Source organism: Pleurodeles waltl, chromosome 10 (genome assembly GCF_031143425.1).
Source record: "Pleurodeles waltl isolate 20211129_DDA chromosome 10, aPleWal1.hap1.20221129, whole genome shotgun sequence".
Classification (NCBI taxonomy): Eukaryota; Metazoa; Chordata; class Amphibia; order Caudata; family Salamandridae; genus Pleurodeles; species Pleurodeles waltl.
This window is the reverse complement of record NC_090449.1, coordinates 861592191-861617420: the sequence shown is the minus strand read 5'-3', so window position 1 is coordinate 861617420 and position 25230 is coordinate 861592191. Positions and strand designations below refer to the sequence as shown.

The window sequence follows — 25230 nt, the reverse complement described above, 5'->3', positions numbered from 1 at the left end:
ACGAGTAAGTCGACATGGCACTCCCCTCAGGGTGCCATGCCAGCCTCTCACTGCCTATGCAGGTATAGATAAGTCACCCCTCTAGTAGGCCTTACAGCCCTAAGGCAGGGTGCACTATACCATAGGTGAGGGCACCAGTGCATGAGCACTGTGCCCCTACAGTGTCTAAGCAATACCTTAGACATTGTAAGTGCAGGGTAGCCATAAGAGTATATGGTCTGGGAGTCTGTTTTACACGAACTCCACAGCACCATAATGGCTACACTGAAAACTGGGAAGTTTGGTATCAAACTTCTCAGCACAATAAATGCACACTGATGCCAGTGTACATTTTATTGTAAAATACACCACAGAGGGCACCTTAGAGGTGCCCCTGAAACCTAACCGACTATCTGTGTAGGCTGACTGGTTCCAGCAGCCTGCCACACTAGAGACATGTTGCTGGCCCCATGGGGAGAGTGCCTTTGTCACTCTGAGGCCAGTAACAAAGCCTGCACTGGGTGGAGATGCTAACACCTCCCCCAGGCAGGAGCTGTAACACCTGGCGGTGAGCCTCAAAGGCTCACCCCTTTGTCACAGCACCGCAGGACACTCCAGCTTAGTGGAGTTGGCCGCCCCCTCCGGCCACGGCCCCCACTTTTGGCGGCAAGGCAGGAGGAAACAAAGAAAACAACAAGGAGGAGTCACTGGCCAGTCAGGACAGCCCCTAAGGTGTCCTGAGCTGAAGTGACTCTAACTTTTAGAAATCCTCCATCTTGCAGATGGAGGATTCCCCCAATAGGATTAGGGATGTGACCCCCTCCCCTTGGGAGGAGGCACAAAGAGGGTGTACTCACCCTCAGGGCTAGTAGCCATTGGCTACTAACCCCCCAGACCTAAACACGCCCTTAAATTTAGTATTTAAGGGCTCCCCTGAACCTAAGAATTTAGATTCCTGCAACTAACAAGAAGAAGGACTGCTGAGCTGACAAACCCCTGCAGAGGAAGAACAGAAGACACCAACTGCCTTGGCCCCAGACTTACCGGCCTGTCTCCTGCCTTCCAAAGAAACCTGCTCCAGCGACGCTTTCCAAGGGACCAGCGACCTCTGAATCCTCTGAGGACTGCCCTGCTTTGAAAAAGACAAGAAACTCCCGAGGACAGCGGCACTGCTCCAAAAGAACTGCAACTTTGTTACAAGGAGCAGATTTAAAGACCCCTGCAACTCCCCGCAAGAAGCGTGAGACTTGCAACACTGCACCCGGCGACCCCGACTCGACTGGTGGAGAACAACCAACTCAGGGAGGACCCTCCGGCGACTCTACGACTGTGAGTAACTAAAGTTGTCCCCCCTGAGCCCCCACAGCGACGCCTGCAGAGGGAATCCCCAGGCTCCCCCTGGCTCCCCCAGGCTCCCCCTGATCGCGACTGTCTGAACTCCATTTCCCGACGGCTGGGAAAGACCCTGCACCCGCAGCCCCCAGCCCCTAAAGAAACGGAACTTCTGTGCAGGAGTGACCCCCAGGAGGCCCTCTCCCTTGCCCAGGTGGTGGCTACCCCGAGGAGCCCCCCCCTTGCCTGCCTGCATCGCTGAAGAGACCCCTTGGTCTCCCATTGAAAACTAAAGGAAACCCGACGCTTGTTTGCACACTGCACCAGGCCGCCCCCGCGCTGCTGAGGGTGTACTTTCTGTGTGGACTTGTGTCCCCCCTGGTGCCCAACCTATAACAAAACCTATTGGCTGGATTTGTCTCTGAGTGTGTGTACCTCATTTATTGTCTATGTGTATGTACAAGAAATGCTTAACACTACTCCTTGGATAAGCCTACTGCTCGACCACACTACCACAAAATAGAGCATTAGTATTATCTCTTTTTACCACTATTTTACCTCTAAGGGGAACCCTTTGACTCTGTGCATGCTATTCCTTACTTTGAAATAGCACATACAGAGCCAACTTCCTACATTGGTGGATCAGCGGTGGGGTACAAGACTTTGCATTTGCTGGACTACTCAGCCAATACCTGATCACACGACAAATTCCAAAAATTGTCATTAGAAATTGTTTTTGCAATTTGAAATTTTTCTAAATTCTTAAAAGACCTGCTAGGGCCTTGTGTTAGATCCTGTTTAGCATTTCTTTTAGAGTTTAAAAGTTTGGTAAAAGTTTGAATTAGAACCTAGAACTAGTTTTAGATTCTTAAAAAGTATTCCAACTTTTAGAAGCATAACGTCTAGTGCAGAGATGAATGTGGTGGAACTCGACACCACACCTTACCTCCATCTTAAGATGAGGGAGCTAAGGTCACTCTGTAAACTAAAGAAAATAGTAATGGGCCCCAGACCTTCCAAACTACAGCTCCAGGAGCTTTTGGCAGAGTTTGAAAGAGCCAACCCCTCTGAGAATGGCAACACAGAGGATGATGATAGTGACTTGGAGGGTGATTCCCCCCTACCAGTCCTATCTAGGGAAGACAGGGCCTCTCAAGCCCTGACTCCAAGCATAATAGTCAGAGATGCTGGCTCCCTCACAGGAGGGACCAACCTCTCTGAAATCACTGAGGATAACTCCAGTGAAGAGGACATCCAGTTAGCCAGGATGGCCAAAAGATTGGCTTTGGAAAGACAGATCCTAGCCATAGAAAGGGAAAGACAAGAGATGGGCCTAGGACCCATCAATGGTGGCAGCAACATAAATAGGGTCAGAGATTCTCCTAACATGTTGAAAATCCCTAAAGGGATTGTAACTAAATATGAAGATGGTGATGACATCACCAAATGGTTCACAGCTTTTGAGAGGGCTTGTGCAACCAGAAAAGTAAACAGATCTCACTGGGGTGCTCTCCTTTGGGAAATGTTCACTGGAAAGTGTAGGGATAGACTCCTCACACTCTCTGGAAAAGATGCAGAATCTTATGACCTCATGAAGGGTACCCTGATTGAGGGCTTTGGATTCTCCACTGAGGAGTACAGGATTAGGTTCAGGGGGGCTCAAAAATCCTCGAGCCAGACCTGGGTTGATTTTGTAGACTACTCAGTGAAAACACTGGATGGTTGGGTAACTGGAAATGAAGTGCATGACTATGTTGGGCTTTATAATTTGTTTATGAAAGAACACATTTTAAGTAACTGCTTCAATGAAAAGTTGCATCAGTATCTGGTAGACCTAGGACCAATTTCTCCCCAAGAATTGGGAAAGAAGGCGGACCATTGGGTCAAGACTAGGGTAACCAAAACTTCCACTGGGGGTGACCAAAAGAAAGGGGTTACAAAGACTCCCCAGGAGAAAGTGGGTGACATTAGAAACAAAGAAAAAGAGTCCTCTGTAGGCCCCCAAAAACCAGAACAGATGGGTGGGCCCCAAGACACAACCCAAAACAAAGCTGGGTACCAGGGTAAGAACTGGGATGCCACTAAGGCATGGTGCCATAACTGTAGACAGACAGGGCACCACACCAAGGTCACTTCTTGTCCCAAAAACAAACCCCCTAGCAAAATCCCAGGGGTAACCAGTGTAGCCATTGGGGATGACTCCTCAGATGAGGAGGTCTTCATAGCCTTCAACTGGAAAAAGGGTCCAACAGGTGAGTTGGAGATTCCAGAGGGAAGTAGACACTTCCACCACCTCTGGTGAATGGAATCCCAGCCACTGCCCTGAGAGACACTTGTGCCAGTCACACTATTGTGCATGACAGGCTGGTGTTCTCAAACCAGTACATCCCAGGTGAGACTGCCAGAGTAAGAGTTAGCCCAGACAGGGTCACTGATAGGCCTGTGGCTTTTGTGCCCATAGAAGTGGGTGGGACTTTTAGCTGGAGAAGGGTGGTAGTCAGTACAGACCTCCCCCTTGATTGTCTCCTTGGAAATGACTACCCAGAGGTTAGTCAGAGCCCAAGAGAGGAACTGGTCCAGTGCCAGTCCTCTCCCAAGGATTCTGGAGTTCCTGCCTCTGCAGTAAATGCAAGTAGGCCCCAGAAGAAAAAGAAAAGGAAACAGAGTAGGAAAGGTGGACAACCTTTAGCCAAGGTTCCAGCAAGCCAAGGAGATTCTGCTCCAGTAGGGGAGAACTCCAAAAGTGGCTCTGATAAAGTCCAACCTGACCCACAAGAAGTCCTGGCTAGTCAGGCAACTGTTAAGTCTGAGTGGGTGGCCCCTCAGCTAACAGAAGAAAGAGTGGAAGAAGGGTGTTTACTACAAGATGTGGTAACCCCCCACTCTAATACAGCAGACAGGCACCCTGAACCCAAAGAAGCCTGTAACTTAGCCCCTTCCCTTGTAGGTGAAGAGCTAAAGGTGTGGTTCTGGGCGCTGACAGCTGTTAGTGGCCTCTGCTGGGTGTTAGCCTTTATGGCTGCACTATCCTTGGCATGGTGGTCAGACCCCATGCCAAATAGCAAGTTAGGCCCCCTGACCCTGTTGGTCATGGTGGGGTTACTCCAGCTCTGGGTAACCTCTTTGGGTAAGCTAGGGGTGACCCTGGCTAAAATAAGATTAGCAGAGGTGGATACCTCTAACCCCAAAATAGAGAGAATGGGTGAAGACATTAAAAGCACAGACAAGAGGCAGTTCAGATTAGGTCCTATCACTGTGGAAGTGGGTCAGTTCCCCAGAGGGAATGACCTGGACAGGAGGATGTAAGGCAGAGTAGGCCCTGCAACAAACCAGCCTATTTCCTCTACTCTTCCTCGCCTGACAGACTAGGAAGACTCTCCCAGCTTTGGCTGAGTCTCCTGGCCTGTGGGCTGGGGGGGGCTTGTGTAAAGAAATGGCTCCCTGTTGCAGTTACCCCCCACTTTTTGCCTGATACTGATGCTGACTTGACTGAGAAGTGTGCTGGGACCCTGCTAACCAGGCCCCAGCACCAGTGTTCTTTCACCTAAAATGTGCTTTTGATTCCACAATTGGCACACCCTGGCATCCAGATAAGTCCCTTGTAACTGGTACCTCTGGTACCAAGGACCCTGATGCCAGGGAAGGTCTCTAAGGGCTGCAGCATGTCTTATGCCACCCTGGAGACCCCTCACTCAGCACAGACACACTGCTTGCCAGCTTGTGTGTGCTGGTGAGAACAAAACGAGTAAGTCGACATGGCACTCCCCTCAGGGTGCCATGCCAGCCTCTCACTGCCTATGCAGGTATAGATAAGTCACCCCTCTAGTAGGCCTTACAGCCCTAAGGCAGGGTGCACTATACCATAGGTGAGGGCGCCAGTGCATGAGCACTGTGCCCCTACAGTGTCTAAGCAATACCTTAGACATTGTAAGTGCAGGGTAGCCATAAGAGTATATGGTCTGGGAGTCTGTTTTACACGAACTCCACAGCACCATAATGGCTACACTGAAAACTGGGAAGTTTGGTATCAAACTTCTCAGCACAATAAATGCACACTGATGCCAGTGTACATTTTATTGTAAAATACACCACAGAGGGCACCTTAGAGGTGCCCCCTGAAACCTAACCGACTATCTGTGTAGGCTGACTGGTTCCAGCAGCCTGCCACACTAGAGACATGTTGCTGGCCCCATGGGGAGAGTGCCTTTGTCACTCTGAGGCCAGTAACAAAGCCTGCACTGGGTGGAGATGCTAACACCTCCCCCAGGCAGGAGCTGTAACACCTGGCGGTGAGCCTCAAAGGCTCACCCCTTTGTCACAGCACCGCAGGACACTCCAGCTTAGTGGAGTTGCCCGCCCCCTCCGGCCACGGCCCCCACTTTTGGCGGCAAGGCTGGAGGAAACAAAGAAAACAACAAGGAGGAGTCACTGGCCAGTCAGGACAGCCCCTAAGGTGTCCTGAGCTGAAGTGACTCTAACTTTTAGAAATCCTCCATATTGCAGATGGAGGATTCCCCCAATAGGATTAGGGATGTGGCCCCCTCCCCTTGGGAGGAGGCACAAAGAGGGTGTACTCACCCTCAGGGCTAGTAGCCATTGGCTACTAACCCCCCAGACCTAAACACGCCCTTAAATTTAGTATTTAAGGGCTCCCCTGAACCTAAGAATTTAGATTCCTGCAACTAACAAGAAGAAGGACTGCTGAGCTGACAAACCCCTGCAGAGGAAGAACAGAAGACACCAACTGCCTTGGCCCCAGACTTACCGGCCTGTCTCCTGCCTTCCAAAGAAACCTGCTCCAGCGACGCTTTCCAAGGGACCAGCGACCTCTGAATCCTCTGAGGACTGCCCTGCTTCGAAAAAGACAAGAAACTCTCGAGGACAGCGGCACTGCTCCAAAAGAACTGCAACTTTGTTACAAGGAGCAGATTTAAAGACCCCTGCAACTCCCCGCAAGAAGCGTGAGACTTGCAACACTGCACCCGGCGACCCCGACTCGACTGGTGGAGAACAACCAACTCAGGGAGGACCCTCTGGCGACTCTACGACTGTGAGTAACCAAAGTTGTCCCCCCTGAGCCCCCACAGCGACGCCTGCAGAGGGAATCCCCAGGCTCCCCCTGACTGCGACTGTCTGAACTCCATTTCCCGACGGCTGGGAAAGACCCTGCACCCGCAGCCCCCAGCCCCTAAAGAAACGGAACTTCTGTGCAGGAGTGACCCCCAGGAGGCCCTCTCCCTTGCCCAGGTGGTGGCTACCCCGAGGAGCCCCCCCCCTTGCCTGCCTGCATTGCTGAAGAGACCCCTTGGTCTCCCATTGAAAACTAAAGGAAACCCGACGCTTGTTTGCACACTGCACCCGGCCGCCCCCGCGCTGCTGAGGGTGTACTTTCTGTGTGAACTTGTGTCCCCCCCGGTGCCCTACAAAACCCCCCTGGTCTGCCCTCCGAAGACGCGGGTACTTACCTGCTGGCAGACTGGAACCGGGGCACCCCCTGCTCTCCATTATAGCCTATGCGTTTTGGGCACCTCTTTGACCTTTGCACCTGACCGGCCCTGAGCTGCTGGTGTGATAACTTTGGGGTTGCTCTGAACCCCCAACGGTGGGCTACCTTGGACCCAAACCTGAGACTTGTAAGTGATTTACTTACCTGACAAAACTAACAAAAACTTACCTCCCCCAGGAACTGTGAAAATTGCACTGTGTCCACTTTTAAAACAGCTTATTGTGTTTTATGTAAAAAGTATACATGCTAAAGTAATGATTCAAAGTTCCTAGAGTACTTACCTGCAATACCTTTCAAATAAGATATTACATGTACAATTTGAACCTGTGGTTCTTAAAATAAACTAAGAAAAGATATTTTTCTATAACAAAACCTATTGGCTGGATTTGTCTCTGAGTGTGTGTACCTCATTTATTGTCTATGTGTATGTACAACAAATGCTTAACACTACTCCTTGGATAAGCCTACTGCTCGACCACACTACCACAAAATAGAGCATTAGTATTATCTCTTTTTACCACTATTTTACCTCTAAGGGGAACCCTTGGACTCTGTGCATGCTATTCCTTACTTTGAAATAGCACATACAGAGCCAACTTCCTACACATGGTCTGGAATGTTTCCTCCAATTCCTCTTCTCCTGAGAGTGATCAGCAAGATCAAGTCAGAGCCCTGCCAGATAATACTAATAGCCCTTGCGTGGCCACGCCAACAGTGGTACAGGGAGCTACTATTAATGTCTGTATGTCCAACTATAAAAATAAAGCCAATTCCTTAGTTGCTCACCATGAACCAGGGACAAGTGAGACATCCAGATCCCAAATCGCTAAGCTTATCGGCATGGTTCCTGTGTTAAATTAATTCGGCCATTTGAACATCCCTAATGATTGCAAAGTAATTCTAGCTAAAGCCTGGGCGGATAGCACAAACAAGACATACCACCTAAAGTGGAAACAATTCTGTTTGTGGTGCAGGTCTGCTAATGTACATCCTCTGTCTTCCTCTCCAGACAAGATTTTACCTTACCTATTGAATCTAGCAGTTTAGGAGAATGTCTGGTAAACCATCGCTTTGGTCTCAGAGGCTCATAATGCAATTCTTAAAGGGTCTTTTTGGATCCTATCCTCCAGTAAGAGCCCCTCCTCTACATGGCAATTGAAAGACGGTTCTTGGGCAGCTGATGAAGAAACCATTTGAGCCCATTCATAAGGAGGGCATCAAATATCTAACATGGAAGGTAGCACTCCTCGTTGCGATTACATCTGCACATAGGGTTGGTGAAATACAAGCATTCACAATACAGGAACCTTTTGTACAATTCAAAGAGGATAGAGTTATCTTACGCACCAATCCTAAATTCATACCCAAGATCCCCACAGACTTTCATCTTAACAAACCTGTGGTATTGAAGACATTCTTCCCTAGGCCTCAAACAGTGGCGGAAAGATCCCCCCACTCGCTAGACCTTAAGCGGTGTCTCAAGTTTTATTAGGACAGGACAAAAGCTTTTAGAAAGTCAAATCAATTTTTCATAGCTTTCAGTAACCCTAGAAAAGGGTTGCTAGTTACTAAACAGACTATTTCTCAATGGATTACAAGTGCATTTGTACATTGCCATCAGAAAGCTGGTCTACTTTTGGATTCTAAGGTGCACGCACATTCAGCTAGAGCCGTTTCCACACCCTGTGCACTATTTTCAGGGGTGTCATTGCCGGACATCTGCCAAGCTGCAATGTGGAAAACAGCACATACCTTCATAAGGCACTAATGCCTAGATACTGAAACACTCAGGGATGCAGCGGTTGGGCAGGCAGTACTCAGACATCTGTTCCAATGTAGGTGAGCCATTTGGTATTTCCCACCATCCGCTTTTTACTGTACAAAGGCACATTTTCAATAATTTTGCAATTCTGACATTATCATATTTATAGTCAAACATAACTGTAAAAAGTGCTCATACTGCTTTATAATGCCATAATGTTTATATGTCTAACTACAGAGCTTGTGCTAGTTACTGCTTGCTATTCTGATTCAAGCATGTGAATCTATGAAAGTTCCAATTCTAGAGTAAGAAAAAAGTTACTTACCTGTAACTGTAGTTCTCCAATATTGGAAACTGATAGATTCACATCAGACCCACCCACCTCCCCTGAGGAGCTCACCTTCATTTTCTCAGTATGGTCTTTCCATTACCACTTATGCTCAGAAAATCTGGGGGAATACAGCTCCTCACAGCAGGGTTCTAGAGAGTGGTGTAACCTGATTGGTGGATTCTTGAGTTTGGACAATTTTTACAAAATGACTATGATATGTTACTAATCTAAAGACCTAATGCCTGTAATGTTTATGTACATTAGAGCATTGCTTTTGTATAATACCGGTGACTCCCATCTCAACGACGGGGAAGGATTCAAGCATATGAATCTATGAAAGTTTCCAGTACTGGAGATCTACAGTTACAGTAAGTAACTTATTCTTCTTTTTCTTTTTCTTTAGGGGCATTGGATCTGCCTCCTGTTGTGGAGGTTGGGCCAAAATGTTTTCCTTAAGATGAAGACATGGCTTGGAGTTGAAGCTTAAAACTGTTGGCATAAGCCTTGTCTGGAGCGGGTAAGAGCTGGCATTGCTAAGAGGGCTTACGGCCAGTGGCTGTTGTTAACTGCTGAGGCCTCTTAGACATCTTCTCTGGGCTCAGAGCCTGACTCCCTCAGTAACAGTACTGAGCCTGGACTCAAAAATCTTCTTGTCTTCTTTACTGTAAGGAAATGCCTCTTTTTGCATGTTGACCCCCACATTTTTGGACTGATGCTGCTGTTTTTTCAACTCTGAGGGTGCACTGAGGCATGCTAACCAGACCTCAGTGCCAGAGTTTTAACCCCACACAAATTAACTGTTGAATTGGATACAACCAGCCGGAATAGCCGTACTTACTTATAAGTCCCTAGTATGTGGTACCTAGGGCATGTCAGACAGTGTCCACTCAGGCCCGTTTGACAAGATACGAAATGGCTCCCAGCGTGCCACTCCAGACTGGAAGGACAGTGTTTTCACTGCCAATTTGACTTTGCCATTTAAACCAATGGCAAAGCCACTCTGTCCCTTAACATCATATGTGTCTCCCCTAAGGAAGGACTACAGTGTCCTATGGCAGTGAGCTGTATTTTGTTAAGTAAGACATATATTTTTCGATATGTCTTAACAGCAACACTTCCACATTTTTGTTTTGCTGTGGGTAAAGTTGTTAGCCCATTGGCTAATACTGAGTTAGCAGGTGGCATCCCAAACCATCTAACCTTTGACTGGGAGTACCAAACTAGGTCATGTAAAGTATCAAATTAATTGTGCCACTAACTGCAACCCAATGGCCAGGTCAAAATTAATGTAATTATTAAAGGTAGACAACTTTTAGAAAGTTGCCACTCTGAGCTCTTCTTGTCCAGTGACCTCACAAAGGCACACATACACACAGACATCTTCATCACACCTGGGGAGACGTGTGAATGACTTCCAGACTCAAGAACAAAGGCAGTGCTGCAGCAGCGAGGTGTTACCTCCTCTGCCTGGCCACTTAGGGGGGTTAGCTGAGAGGTGACCTTCAAAGGAGAAAGCCACCTTTGATGTGCACCCAGCCCAACACCCCTGAGCAGGATGCCTTTTGTTCCTGTAGAAATCATGGAGACAGGGCCAGAGAGGGGATACTCACCCCCAAACTGGTTTTGCTGTGGGCTTGTAGGCCTCAGGTAGCCACACCTCTAAGGTGAGCTACCAAGGCCCCGACGACCGAGAAAGGGTCGTACCATCTTGAAAGGGTCAAGAATGTGGCATTCTGGGATAGCCCGATGCCACGCGTCACAGCAACCTCGTCACAAGATGGAGGATAACCAGTAGGCCAGTGGCTAGTAACCTCATGGTCCCCTCAGGGCGCTTTCCTGGGATAAATATTACACCTCTGGTACCCTCACATTGGAATCAGAGAGAGGATTAAAGAAGGACTGCCCAGGTGCCTTTGGACCCGCACAAAGAGAGGCTGCACACTCATAACAATTGTACTTGCTGCAGTTTGGGCTACCAATGTTTGGTCTGTGCCTACAGCTCCTGGCTCGGGAAAAGTTGATTCCCTACACAGCAGTGACGTCAAGGATCAGTCTGCTGTTATCCAGTATTGGATCTTTCATAGATTCACATGCTTGAATCATTCCCCGTCGTCGAAGTAGGAGTCTGACTGTACCATAATAAAGAAGTATGTGAGAACTATAATAGGCTATAATGGCAGTAGGCCATCAGCGTATTAGCCTATCTAGGTCGTCTTTAAAAAAAGGAACAAACTTGAACTACAACAATCAGGTGTTAACACTCTCTAGAACACTCCCAAGAGAGGCTGATTCCTTCAGATTTACTACTGCACGATGTGTGAAGGGAGTCTCCCTGCTCTGCTCAGGTTTTTCCTGTAAGAACCAACTTTACTACATCTACAATGTCTGATTTATCCAAGAGAGGTCTTTTTCGTTCCTGCAAGTCGTGTGAGAAGAAAAGACAGCATGTGGATGACACACATAGAACCTGTTTATATTGCCTTTACCCACAACATCAGGAGAAGGAGTGTAAGATGTGCTGAACCTTCTCCTCAAAAACATTGCAGACAAAGAAAAAAACTGCTTCTGAGGCTACTGAACTCCAGATCCCAGAGATCCAGTTCTTCAGGTGAGGACAGTGACACCACTACAAAGCCCCATAAAAGGTCAAGATCATCTGACCAAGGGGATCATGAGGGGAGCAGAAAGGCTTTGAAAACTGACCACAAGGACCTTTGCAAAAAGGAGAAAATTCCTCTTGTCTCCACAGGGTCAGCCTCCTCACAACCATCCACTCCATCCCTGAAGAAAAAGGAGACTCACCACCTCTCTCCTTCTTCTGAACGATGAGAACAAAAACTCCACTTAGAACTCCATTGACGATGACACCACTGTCAATGCTAGAGTTGGCAATGGGTACCACAGCTACTGTCACTGCCGTCTCATTGAGGAGGCCATCGTCATCAGCAGCATCGTTAACTACATCCATTGATACTCCAATCTCATCTGCTAAGGTATATACCTCCATCCATTGACGAAACAACCTGCTACTAAAGAACCATTGACGACCTATACATCACCGTCGACAAGCCTACCATCGATGGTCCCACCATCTACGCCACCTCCGCTGCCGATGAGACGGTTGTCGTTGACACCAGCGTTGACGAGACTGTCGTCGTCAACACCACTGACAATGAGACCACGTCAACGACAGCACCGACGATGGCAACATCATCAATGACGAGACACATGATACCTGCAGTTCCACAGTTTACAATTACATCCTCTAGTTTGTCATCCATGGAGGCAACAACTTCTATTAAGGTTGCCAAAGTCACAAAAGCTGCTTTGCATCCAGAAGAAATCTCCCCAAATAAAGTGTCATCCTTGTTTCTGAGCCACCTATTAAATCGGGAAGACTCTGAGGACGAGGGACCTTTTTGGAGATGCACACAGTCTCTCACAACTCCATGTTAAATATCAGGATGATGACGCTGATGAATACAATGACCAGCACTACAAGTCCTATTACACTCTGCATGGCAAACAATATGAACAGTATGATTATACCCCACCTAGACACGAGGTTGTAGACATGCCTACCTCCCTAGTCCAAGACTTGCAGGCCATGCTGCAAGACTACAGAAGGAGGTTCCCAGATTCTAATCAGGATCAGCAGCAACCGCCGCAGTCTCAATCCATTGCACCGACAATGCCAAAGAACATTCCTTCTCCACCAACACCTAGGCTTAAACCAACCGCAACCATTGCTGTATCTCCTAGGGAGGATGATACCTCTCTGGAAGAAGAGCGAGAAGAGGGAGAGATTATTGCACCACAACACCCTCATGCCGAGTGGGGCGACTATTTAGCCCCTGTTCCATCTCCTCCAACCCCTCACACTCTCCCCCGGAAGACATTGGGGGCTTTCACAATTTAGTAGACAGAGCTGCAACATGTTTTCATCGCCCAACTTCTGTTACTCAGTCAGACTGCTTTTTTCATGATTTTAAGGAGCAGGCCAGAAGATCAGTGAGAGCCATCCCCATTATTGACTACATCTGGAGCCCGAAGCATAAAATTATGAAGAAACCATCTATGGTTCCTCCAGTTCCACCTTGGCTCGATAAAACGTATAAGGCCACAGAAGATTCCCCGGCTTGTTTGATTGTCTGTCCCAAGGCTGATTCTTTTGTCTCCCAGGCTGCTCGCAGGCACTCCAAGAACTCTTCCCTTTCAATATCTGCTCCACCAGATCAGGAAGGAAAACATTTAGACAATGTGGGCAAGAGGTTCTCCCTTATGTCTATCATAAACGTCCATGTAGCCAACACCCCAGCAATCCTAGGGCGATATGACCACCAGATGTCAGCAGCTTCATCAACCTCATCCCGGAGGACAAAAGGTCAGAGGCAAAGAAGATACTGCAGGCAGGCGAGCGTACTTCTTCTGAGAGCATCAATTGCATCCTAGACATAGCCTTCACAGGTTTCTACCACTTAGCCGGAGCAGCGGTTTTATGGTGCCAATAATGGTTGAAGCCCACATCCTTTCGACCGGAGGTCCAATCTAAGATCTTGGACATGGCCTACGATTGCAAAACCATATTTGGCAAGCACATAGACAACATCTTCTTATTGGCTATTAAAACAGGCACGGACACTGCCAGGTTTCTTGGCACTTTGCAGTTTAAAAGGGTGTCCTTTCGAGGAGCCAGAGAGAGAGGTTTCCCTTCTTGTAGAGGTGGCTACTAGCGACCCCAACAATTATCATCCCAATCCCAATACATGCCCTCCTACCATCAGGCCTATCGCCAGCCACCAGCAGCAGCCTACAGCAAGCAAGATGCACAAAGGAAACAGCCCCCCCGCTCACCCCCAAGCTCCTGACCCAAGGCGAAAACAATGACTTGGACCAGATACCGGCTACACCTTCTCCTTCCATTCATCAGGTAGGCACAAACATCTCAAACTTCCTCCACCAATGGAAGGAGATATCATCAGACAAATGGGCATTGGATTTAGTAAGCTACAGACATATCATGGGGTTTGTGCAAAGACCACCAAACCATCCTCCAAGAGGAATGTACACACCCCATCTTTACTTACTGAGGAAGGAAAGCATTGCTAATGCTTTCCAAGGGCATGATAGAGAAGGTTCCCATTCGTCAACGAAGACTGGGTTTTAATTCCTTGTTCTTCCTGGTGAGAAAGAAAACAGGGGAATGGAGACACATCCTTCACCTTCTGAACAGTGGAGACCACATGACATCATTTAAATTGCAGGATGCCTACTTGCACATCCCCATTCATCCCAAGCATCGCAAATACCTCCGCTTTACTGTAACCGGTACCCATTACCAGCTCAGAATTCTTCCTTTCGGACTGAAGTCATCCCCTAGAATTTTCACAAAATGTCTCTGGCAGCTGCACTTCACAAACAAGGTTATCAGGTGTTTCCCTTCTTAGACGATTGGCAGCTGAAAGCTTCATCACCGCAATAAGCATCCCAAGCCACCAGGGCCTGTCTCTCACTATTTCACAGACTGGGTTTCACTCTAAACTACCAAAAAAACATCCACCACGCCAACCCAAAGATTGATCTTTCTGGATGCCAATCTGAACACAATCAAAAGCAAAGGTTCCCTTTCAGAAGACAGACAACAGAAGCTATCCACTCTCGCTCTCAAAATCTCCAAAAGAAGGTCAATTTCTGCAAGACTCTTTAAGTTACTCCTGGGGATGATCTCCTCTACAATAAACCTCGTACCTCTAGCGCAACTAAAGATGAGACCACTACAAGAGGAGCTACAGAAGAAATGTATCCAATTTCATGGGTCTTTCAAGGACTTGATAAGTATTACTCAGAGGGTGGTGGGAGCACAGAAGTGGTGGTCCTGCATAGATCATATCTCCCAGGGCCTGACTGTAGGAAGCTGGCCTGGTGTGTGGGGAGCACCTATGGTGTTATCACCTTATACCAGGTCCAGGTATCCCCTATTAGTGAAGTGTAGGCAGTGTCTAGAAAGCCAGGGCTCTCTAGAGGAAGCTGTGTATGAGCAGCCAAGACTTATCTCGGAGACTTGCAAAGCTTATGTAATACCACTGCAGTCACACAGCACTATCACACATGAAAGAACCACACAGTGTTAGAAAAATAAAGGTACTTTATTATGGTAACACAAATACTAGAACACTATAGGCAGTCCCCCCAGCTGGAGGTAAGTAAACACACTAATTATGTACCCAATAGCAATCAGTAAGGAGCATAAAAACAACAAGCATTGGCAAAAGTCTTAGAAAACAGTGTAGGCCCTAGGGGAGGGCCAAACTATATACTAAATTAGTGGAATGCAAGATGTGGAATCGTTAGAGGGGAGCTGGAGGAATTAGGAACCCCAAGACGTGAGTATGAGAGTGACCAGAGCGACCAGGAGAGCAGAGGTAAGTACCTGGTTTTCCCCTAACCCAACAGGAGAACTTTGGAAAGGAATTGTGCAAGACCCAGTCCAGACTAGAAGAACCCAAAGGTGGCAGACAAGGAAGGGGACCAAGTCCAGTTCGTGATGGTGTGTCCGGTTTTGGCAGGAGCCACTACCCACCCTTCTATGGATGCAGGACCAGGTCGACGGAGGATGATGAAAACCAGCTGTACAGCACAGGAGCTGAAGAGAAGTCCCTGAAGTGATGCAGATGGTGTCCCACGTCGGAGGTCGGATTGCAGTGGGTCAGTGGTGCAGGCAGACCAACAACAAGCCTTGGTAAATGCAGAAGAATAAGATGTGTTGCAAGGCTAAAGAGAACCAGCAAGGCCCAGGGGACTCGACCCAAGGAGGGGAGTTCGGTGTGACCCTCAGCAGTAGGGTGAGTACCAGAAGAGGATCCAGTCCCCACAGGCAACCCACTGCCAGCAGGCACAGCAAGTCACAGCGAGTCCCACTCAGCACACCTGGAGAGGAGTCCCATGTCGTGGGAGCAGCAGAGAGGAGACTGTGTTTGGCAGGAAGAAGTACTGGGGGCCGGGACTACATGAAGCCTGAAGATCCCTTGGAGGAGGAGCAAACAAACATTGGCAGCTGCAAGAGTTGTGATGCACAGGGAGACTGTCCTGCAACGTGAGGCAAGGGCTTGCTGTCTCCCAAGTTGGATAGCTGGCAGAGAGAACAAAGGGGACCATTCCAGAATACAACCTGTGATGTAGGACCCACGCAGTTCCGGAGGAAAGCAGGTCCACGCAGCCAGTCATTGTTGCAGTTGGTGCCTGCAGATGCAGAGGAGTGACTCTTTCTTACTTCTTGGTGCAGACTGGAGTCTAATTGACCTCAGAGGATGCACAGCAAGGGAAATGTTGCAGTTGCTGAAAGAATCCAGAGAAACAATGTTGCAAAGCGGAGTTGTCACTGGAGTTGCAGATTGTTGGTTCCTGAGGAGTCCAGTTGCAGTTCCAGTGGTCAGAAGATGAAGTAAATGATGCAGAGGGATCCTGGTGGAATCTTACACTTCAAATATGAGGACCCACCCAAGAGGGAGACCCTAAATAGCCCAGGAAGGGGGGCTTGGTCACCTACAAGGTGACCACCTATCAGGAGGGGGCTGTGACGTCACCTGGCTGACCTGCACACTCCGATGCTCCCAGGGGCCTCTGGATTCAAGATGGCAGAATCAAGTGGCCACTTAGAGTAGCTCTGGGTGCCACCCCTAGGGTGGTGATGGACAGGGGAGTGACCATTCCCCTTTCCGTTGTCCAGTTTCGTGCCAGAGCAGGGAACGGGGGTCCCTTGACTAGTGCAAACCGGTGTATGCAAGGAGGGCACCAAATGTGTCCTTCAAGCATACCAGTGGCTTGGGGAGGCTATCCCCTCCCAATCCATGTAACACCTATTTCCAAGGGAGAGGGTGTTACAAACACAGGAAATCCCACAGGAAATCCTTAGTTCCGTCTTCCTCTGTCTGAGCTTGTTAAGCAGCAGGAGGGCAGAAACCTGTCCTCTGAGGAGCCCCCAGAGTGCATGGAATCATACAACCAATACTGTCAGCGGTATTGGGGTATGATACCGACATGTTTGATACCAAAAATGCCCAGGATTGGAGTTACCTTCAGGTAGCTGGACACCTGTGTTCAGTACACGGGTAAAATGGCTTCCCCACACTTACGAGGCCCAATGTAATGGAGCTGGAGTTCGTAGGGGCAGCTTTGCTCATGCAGGAGTGCTCTCACACACAGGGACCTGCACCCTGCCCTCTAGGCTAGGAGGGCCTAGCATAGGGATGACGTACACTGACCGGGTACAGAGACCTGTGGTGGAAGGTTGCTTGCACCTTTTGATGCAGGATGAAATGGTAGGCCTGCAGACACATTTTGCGTGGGCTTCCATGGGTGGCATAATATATGCTGCAGCTCATTGGGAACCCCTGGTGCCCCAGTGCCCTGGGTACCTAAGTACTATACACTACAGACTTATATGGGGGCACCAGTATGCCAATTGTGGGGTGTGCAAAGTCCTAAGCAATCACATTTAGAGGGAGAGAGCACAATCACTGGGGTCCTGGTTAGCAGGATCCCAGTGAAAACAGTCCAAGCAAACTGACAGCAGGCCGAAAGTGGGGATAACCATGACATAAAGAGTGACTTTCCTACACTGAAGTTCCTTGCTCCAGTTCCAGACTTCGTCATCACATCTGGGGCTTCCCTGGAGGGTGTAAGCAGTCATTTGCAGGACCTATAGATCAAAGGAAAAAGGTCCAAGCATCAGAAACTGATACACATCAATCCCCTAGAATTGAAAGCATTATTCCTCAAGCCACAAGCTTTTCTACCACGAATAACAGGCTCCTCTGTGTTGGTCCATACAGACGACATGACCAGTATATACCGATCTCTTTCCTTTTCTCAAGAAGCGTAAGCTTTTTGGAATTGGCTCACGATTCACAAAATCTCTTTCCGTGCTGAACATGTGTTATGTGTAGACAACACTCGGGCTGACACACGGAACAGGCAACAGTTGCCACGAGTGGGAACTGGTTCAACTTGAAGTGGAAAAAATCTTCTCACGCTGGGGCAAACCAGCATTAGATGTCTTTGTGACACAAGAACGCCAGATGCCAACTCTTTGCCAGTCAATATCCGCTCTCGGGGTCATGGGGGAATGCCCTTTCAATGCATATGCTTTTCCCCTCTTCCTGTTACTTCCCAGGACTCTCAGGATGATGAAAATGGAGCACTGTCAACTCATCTTGATAGCCCCCAAATGGCCCAGACAATACTGGTTAATTAGTGTTTTAGAGGGTGCTAGCACCTAATTGATCATGGTTCAAGTTTGCTCCTTTTATCAAAAAGGACATCCATACGCTACTGAACTGATGACCTACTAGCATTGTAGCCTATTTTAGTTCTCACATACTGCTTTATTATGGTACCGTGGGACTCCCACTTTGACGACGGGGAATAATTCAAATGTGATTCTATGAAAGATACCAATACTGGACAACTGCAGTTACAGGTAAGTAACTCATTTTCATCTCCTGGAATCTGCTCCAGAGGCACAAGAGTTGTCCAAGGCGTAAAGTTGGTAGCCCCCGCAGACGTTTTGTTGCTATCAGTCACCTGGCACACAAGAGGACAAATCAGAGATAGTTAAAACCTGCACCCTTGTCTGCTGATCTTGGGAGTGCTGTCCTGGACTGGTTTTGTCATACCCAGGGGACACTAGCCCACACCAACAGATTTTGCCCCAGCCAGGGTGCAGGGTGCGTCAGCTGGCCTGTTACTGCAAGTTAGAGCACTTTGAGGGACCCTGACTTCTGTGGCCAAGTTTGCCCCACTTCACCCGTGTGCCAAGGAACACCCACAAAGGCACTCCAATCTACCACACCACAACCGGAGAATCCTTTGAGTATCTTTTTGCCTGCATCCCTCAGCATCAAGACCACACCATTGATGTCTATGGCGGCCATCCTATATAGTTTGGGTCTTGCCTTAAAAATGCTCTGATGGCCAGGTAACTGCCCAAAGTATCGTTTCTGGCCCCTAGACCTCTGTCTTTCCGGAGTTGGTCACCCAACTGAGGCCAGAGTTGCCGAATTAAGTTTTAGATATTTTCAAAAGCTTCCAAACTTTCTGTTGGCTGTATGGTTTTTATAAAAGTTATTTATTGCTTCTAAAGTCTGTATCTCTGAAACCCTTCTGTGGATTTTGAAGCTTAAGGTCTCTTTAAATTCATAAGAATCCAATCTATGTTTTATACATTTGTGTGTTGTTTCTTTCACGTTGTGTGACTTTCTTATTCTGTTGTTTGGTGCTGTTAAACGCTTTACACATTGTTCCTTTTCTAAGCCCTACTTCTCACAGCCACAGCTACCCAGGGTCGAGCTTTAGGTTAAGTAAACTGTACCTGACTGGACCCAAAATGGTATTTGTGAGTGTACTGCATGATAATACCTCCCAGGCATATCATATTACACCCAAATCCTCACATTTACGTATCTGATTTTGCTTTCCCTCTGTTAACGGCATATTTTCAAAATATGCAAGTTGAAAGATAACACAAACGTCTCATTACCAGCTCTCGCAGGTCTGTCGCTGTGGACAAATGCAACATATCTTCACTTGCAGAATGACAGTGTTGAATTAGCATAATTTTTACATTTGTGATAAGAAATAAAAGCACAGATTCCTCAGGTATGTGGTAGGCCACCTTGTCTCTACCGAATGCCAAGACTGACTCATTTAGATTCAAGCTCATGGATCTTTCTTCCCCCACCATACACTTCATGTCTTTTTTTTTCTTGTCCTAGCGGGTTCCTTATAATCCCTGTTTTCTTCCTTTGTTATTATTTTCCTGTGTTTGTCTTCCTCCTTTTCTCCTTTTCTGCCTTCCTCTCTTGCGCTCGGTCAAGGTGTGATGCAAACATAGGCCGCATCCCAAAAAATTAGTGCGTGTCCATACAGGCAACCCCCATGGGCTCAAAATAAGCACGGCTTAATAATAATAGCGCCCCAAGCACATTTTCTACTACACTTGAAGCCTTGAAGAGTTCACTGATGAAAGTTTTGGTGTCTGAACTGCCAGTCTGGAATGGGCCTGTGTAGTCGTGTGAAACCCAGGTACCAGTGTTCCAGCAGGGAATACTGAGCCAGCATCGGAATCTGCCTGCTAGAGCTTGTTCCTGAAGGTTACCACTTCACGGGTCCAACCAACTAACCTGAATTGCCCACTGCCCCTATTTCCCACTGTATGTTTTACCATATACTTGCAGTTTGATGTTCTTACTGCTATCTGTATTCCAATTGGAAAAAAATGAAACAATTTTATGAAGATATGTCATTGTACAGAAAGTTTATCACTTTATGTTTCAACTTGAGACTAGGAGCCCTTCCTTTTTATCTGGCTCTTTTTTGGTAAACATTAACTGAAGTATGTTGTATAAATCTCTTTTTATGTTGCGTCTAAAGTTAATACTTTTTTAAAATTTGCTCTGTCAGGTTTGTTGTGTCTTGCTCAGCCTGGAAATCCTGTGCCACTACAGACCCAGAAAAGCTGCTGAAGACTCTGTTCCAAACATTTCACGAGATTGCTGAGCTGGTACCCACACCCCCGCAGTAGAGAAAGTTCAGAAGATACAAGTGTATATCGTGCTGCTTAGTCTCATCTACCACTGAGGATGGTGAACGCTGGTTGTGTAGGGTGACCATTACTGCATAAGACAGAATTACTTGATTCAACTAAACTAACCTCCGGAAGAACTCACAAACCATGTTAGCATTTAATAAAATTACAATAGAGCAAAATACAAAGTCTGTTATTATTTCTTTACACAGTGACACAAAACTTTACGGTAGCAATGAAAATTAAATAAGAATATATTTAAAGAGACACTGCAAAATGAAAATATGCTACTTCTGTGTACTTTTCTATGTTACTTGTTCTCACACATTTTACTCAGTTTATTTTTACAGCAGTGTTAGAAATTGGGTTTCTCTAGTTGGCAGAGGTATACACCCTTGTCCAAGTAGGGACCACTATTCCTACTCAGGTTAGGTCACAACACAATCCCAATTATCATTTTCTCACCCTCTTTTAGCTTGGCACAGAGCGGGCAGGCTTAACTTAGAAGGAAATGTGTGAAGTATTTGTGCAATACCTCATACTGTACCACAGTGAAAACACCACAAAAATACACCACACAGGTTTAGATGCACAAAGGGAGCTGTCAACCAGCACAGGCCAGATGTGGATTGGAGACAGGCTGTAAGGCACAGATTGCAGTAAGTGCAGAAAAATGCCCACTTTCTAAAAGTGGCATTTCTAAAATAGTAATATTAAATCCAACTCTACCAGTAAGCAGGATTTTCTATTACCATTTTGGCCATGCTAAACATGACACGGCTACTCCTTCCAGATCAGAATCTACCACTTAAAAGTATACAAGGGCAGTTCTAATGCTAGTCTATGAGAGGAGCAGGCCTCACAGTAGTGGAAAATTAATTTTGGAGTTTTTCACTACCAGAACATGTAAAACACATACATGCATGTCCTGCCTTTTACTTACATAGCACCCTGATCTATGGGTCACCTAGGGTCTACCTTAAGGGTGAGTTATATATAGAAAATTGGGAGTTTAAGGCTTGCAATGGGAGGCCTGAGACATTGTTAAGGGGCTAATTATGTAGTTGGCACAATCAGTGCTGCAGGCCCACTAGTACCATTTAATTTACAGGCCCTGTGCACATGTAGCGCACTTTACTAGGGTCTTACAAGTAAATGAAATACGCCAGTTAGCTATGACCCAATGCTACCTTGTTTTTAGTGCGAGAGCACATGTACTTTAGCACTGGTTAGCAGTGGTAAAGTGTCCAGAGTCATAAAGCAAACAACAATGAGGTCATAAAAAGAGGAGGAGGAAGGCAAAAAGCTTGGTGTGAACCTTCACATAGGGCCATTTTCAAGTAGGAAATTTAATTTCCATTGCTGTTTTAATCAAATGAAATGGGACCATTGTTTCAGTGCAGGGGTAACTCATATAGTTCACCAGCAGGGGCCACTAGTGTCTCAGAAATTCCTAATAGAAATTATTATGCCAGTTTGAGCGTGAGAAGGCGAATAAGAATTTGTATTTATTGTTTTGTATATCCACAGCGGGGAGCATGCTGAGCAGGAGGGTTAAGTTGGGAATTTCCTTGCTTGATATTTGTTTTAATAAACAGAAGAGACCAACCCAGGACTGAACACGAAATGTAATGGACTGTTTAGTTGGCTTTAGGTGCGGTGTGGTTTCCCTTTCTATTAATTTTTTAGGGTTGAGCCTGCGTCGCATGCGCTTCGCTTGCGAGATGCTTTAGGAGTTAGAAAAGGGCTCGGAGCCCCGTCCATGTCACACCATTGTCTTTCATTGGTTTGTGGGCTTGCATGTTAAAATCTGCCTGCTTTCATTAGTGGAAGGCATGCATACGACAAGCCTTTTCCGGTGGTTAGCCCCACTCGAGCGCAGCGACCAAGTACTGAAAATGTGAGAGGCTCACTGTTTTCCATCCGGTTTGTGGACTACTTTTTATCTTTGTTCGCAGCGCGATCTCGCTTGGCAGAAGTTGGGCGCTTTCCATGACTTCGACGCCATTACATAGTTAATTGTACTTTTGCCGGTTACGTAGATAATTGCTCGGCTTCTGCTGTTAACCGGCACGAGTCACGTACGTCCATCAAACGCAGAATTCTAGATATGAAATCTGCATAGTGAAGGGGGCACTTCTATAAATTGATATGGAATTGTAGGTCGATGCTGATTTTACACTGGCTGGCTGTACTGTAATCGCTGCTGTACTGCTCAAAATAAAAGGTAAAAAAAAGGTTTACGGAACCCATAGTTGGACCAATTATTTTTTTCATGAATTGCAAATCACGCTGAACATTTACAAAAAAAACTGCTTTTTTGTCGTTACTACGCTGCAACTTAAGGGCGTTTTGATCAAGGCTTATTTGGGGGATCCAATATCTTCTTTCTCTTTTGAAACTATAATTCTTTTTGAAGGATCAAAATATATTGATTCGTTTTTGCAGTAAATCAAGGCATTCTTGCCATTGTCACAAGGCACATTTTTCGTTTTCAACGAGCATTAAGAGGGCCCATAGTTATATAAGTGTTTTTGATTTTCATGCTTATCAGGGGTGTTTTGCAAATTTGCAGATTTAGAATAAAAACACATAGCCTCTTTATTCGGCTGACGTCCATTACTTGTTCAATTATTCGAAATTGTGATACACTTGAAAATGTGCTTCAGCTGCGTTTCACAGAGGAGTCTACCAAGTCTGTAATTTTCAGGGAAAATATATTAATTGAAGGTGAGATACAGTTGTGCATTTTACCATTATAGGAAAGTGATTAAGGAGCGGAACATATGCACATATGTATTATCGCAGTTTGTCTCTATCTCAGTACTTCGTTGTGTCTGCTCAAAGGTAAGGTAGGTCATCTGTTTATAGCGCCTACTTGCTACTTGCACCTGCTGCAGTGGGGCAGATTCAGGACAGAGGCTTAACTCCATCGGGCCACAAAGACCCCACTTTTTGGGGTCGAGCCTGTTTCGCTTGTGAGATGCTTTAGGAGTTTGAAAAGGGTTCGGAGCCCCATCCATGTCACGTCAGTGTCTTTCATTGGTTTGTGGGCTTGCCTGTTAAAATCTGCTTGCTTTCATTAGTGGAAGGCATGTATACGTCATGCCTTTTTCGGTGGTTAGCCCTCCTCGAGCGCAGCGACCCAGTACTGAAAACATGCGAGGCTCGCTGTTTTCAGTCCGGTTTGAGGACTACTTTTTATCTTTGTTCGCAGCGCGATCTCGCTTAGCAGAAGTCGAGCGCTTTCCATGACATCAACCCTGTTAGATAGCTAATTGAACTTTTGCCGGTTACGAAGGTATTTGCACTTTTACCGATAGGTTTCATTACAAGTGAACTGTAGCAGTGCGATGCGCTCTTTTTTTCCCCATTTAATGTGGCAAGAAAAGTCCAGTTGGGCGTTTACAACTGCTAATAGCTCTAACTCGGAGAAATGCGAGACCCGTTGCATTGCAAATGCTTGTTTGTGTGGGCAGCAAAGAAAGGAGCCGAAAGGGGGGGGGCTGGGGTTTCCTTTGTTTTCCTTATTTAAAATCAGTATCTGAACCTGGGCAGAGAAGTAGTTAAACGTTTATCTTTTATCAACACAGTATCAAATGTATACTTTTGTGAAAATGACATATTGCAAGCATGGGCGCAACACAAGTCGGGGGAGCCCCTGCTCTTTCATGTCAAAGCCAATTAATATCTGTGAGAAATGGGCAGTGCTCTATTTGTAAAAGAATAAGAGGTGGTGCCCAAAGCTCTGCTCAGAAGACAGCGGTTGGTGCCACTAATTGTCGGCACACTGTATACCAAGGAGGCCTAGTCTTGAATCTAACTTATGCCGCCTTAATCCACTATCAGGCATTCCTTGACCCTTTATCTTTCTTGCCAGTTGCTGCTTTCTATGTTTTCCTTCTTACTCTGTCTTTGCCCTATGTTCGTGTTTTTCCCCCTCTATTGCTCTAGGTAAATGTCTGAGGCAGAAAAATAGGCGCCGGTGGCCCCCACTGACAAACACCAACACCGGAAATGGGAAACACGTGCCTCTTATCACAATTTGCAGGGTAGGGGCATCATTTTGTGTTACGCCACTGGTTGCATGTGATACATGCAACAACCCTCTTGCCTTTGGTTTCCATCTGGTTTCATTTGGCATTACAATTGGTGCAAAGCCAAGGCACATAAGCAGGTCTAGCTTGCGTCAAATCCTAGATACCTTTGCCCTGTTACCCCCTCTTTCCATGCATTAGCAGGGGGTTGGCACTCCACGACACAGGGCGTTTTTGCGATGCTTTTGCATCAACCTTCAGAGCTAATAACTCAAACGCCACAAATTTGACCTGTATTGCTATATGTATCACTTTGCTTTGCAAACGATCATTTGACTTGTGTGAGCGTGTGTGTGTAGGAGGTTGGCACAGTTTATGGTGTACCCCTATGGTGTGGCACCCTAAACTGAGTCCAGGCAACCCTTAGTGATAGTAAATAGGTGTCCAGCAGTGCTTAATGTGTAAATTAAAAGGTGCCGGTGCCCAAAGCCCTCCTTTTAAACATGCGGCTGTTGCAATTAAATGTGCAAACACAGAATAATGAGGCAGCATATTCATGAAGCCATCTAAGGCCTCTTTAATCCATTTATAGCCACTCCCTGCCTCTTCAGCCCATTGTTGCAGCTTTCTGCTTTCTCCCATTGTGAAGCTTTTCCGTCTTTCTCGTCTTTTGCTCACAGTAAATGCTTGAGGCAAAAA

At 46.8% G+C, this 25230-nt stretch overlaps 1 protein-coding gene across 7 annotated transcripts in view; it reads left to right on the top strand.

Annotated features, from left to right (window-relative positions):
- LOC138261974 (peroxisomal carnitine O-octanoyltransferase-like) overlaps window positions 1-20667 on the top strand; it is a 580533-nt gene extending 559866 nt beyond the window's left edge. For all 7 annotated transcript variants that reach the window (XM_069211577.1, XM_069211579.1, XM_069211576.1 and 4 more), the window contains one exon: window positions 20371-20667. In XM_069211577.1, coding sequence (XP_069067678.1) covers window positions 20371-20491 — 121 coding nt within the window. In that variant the 3' untranslated portion in view covers window positions 20492-20667. The remainder of the gene's footprint in view (window positions 1-20370) is intronic.
- The last annotated feature ends 4563 nt before the right edge of the window (window positions 20668-25230 follow it).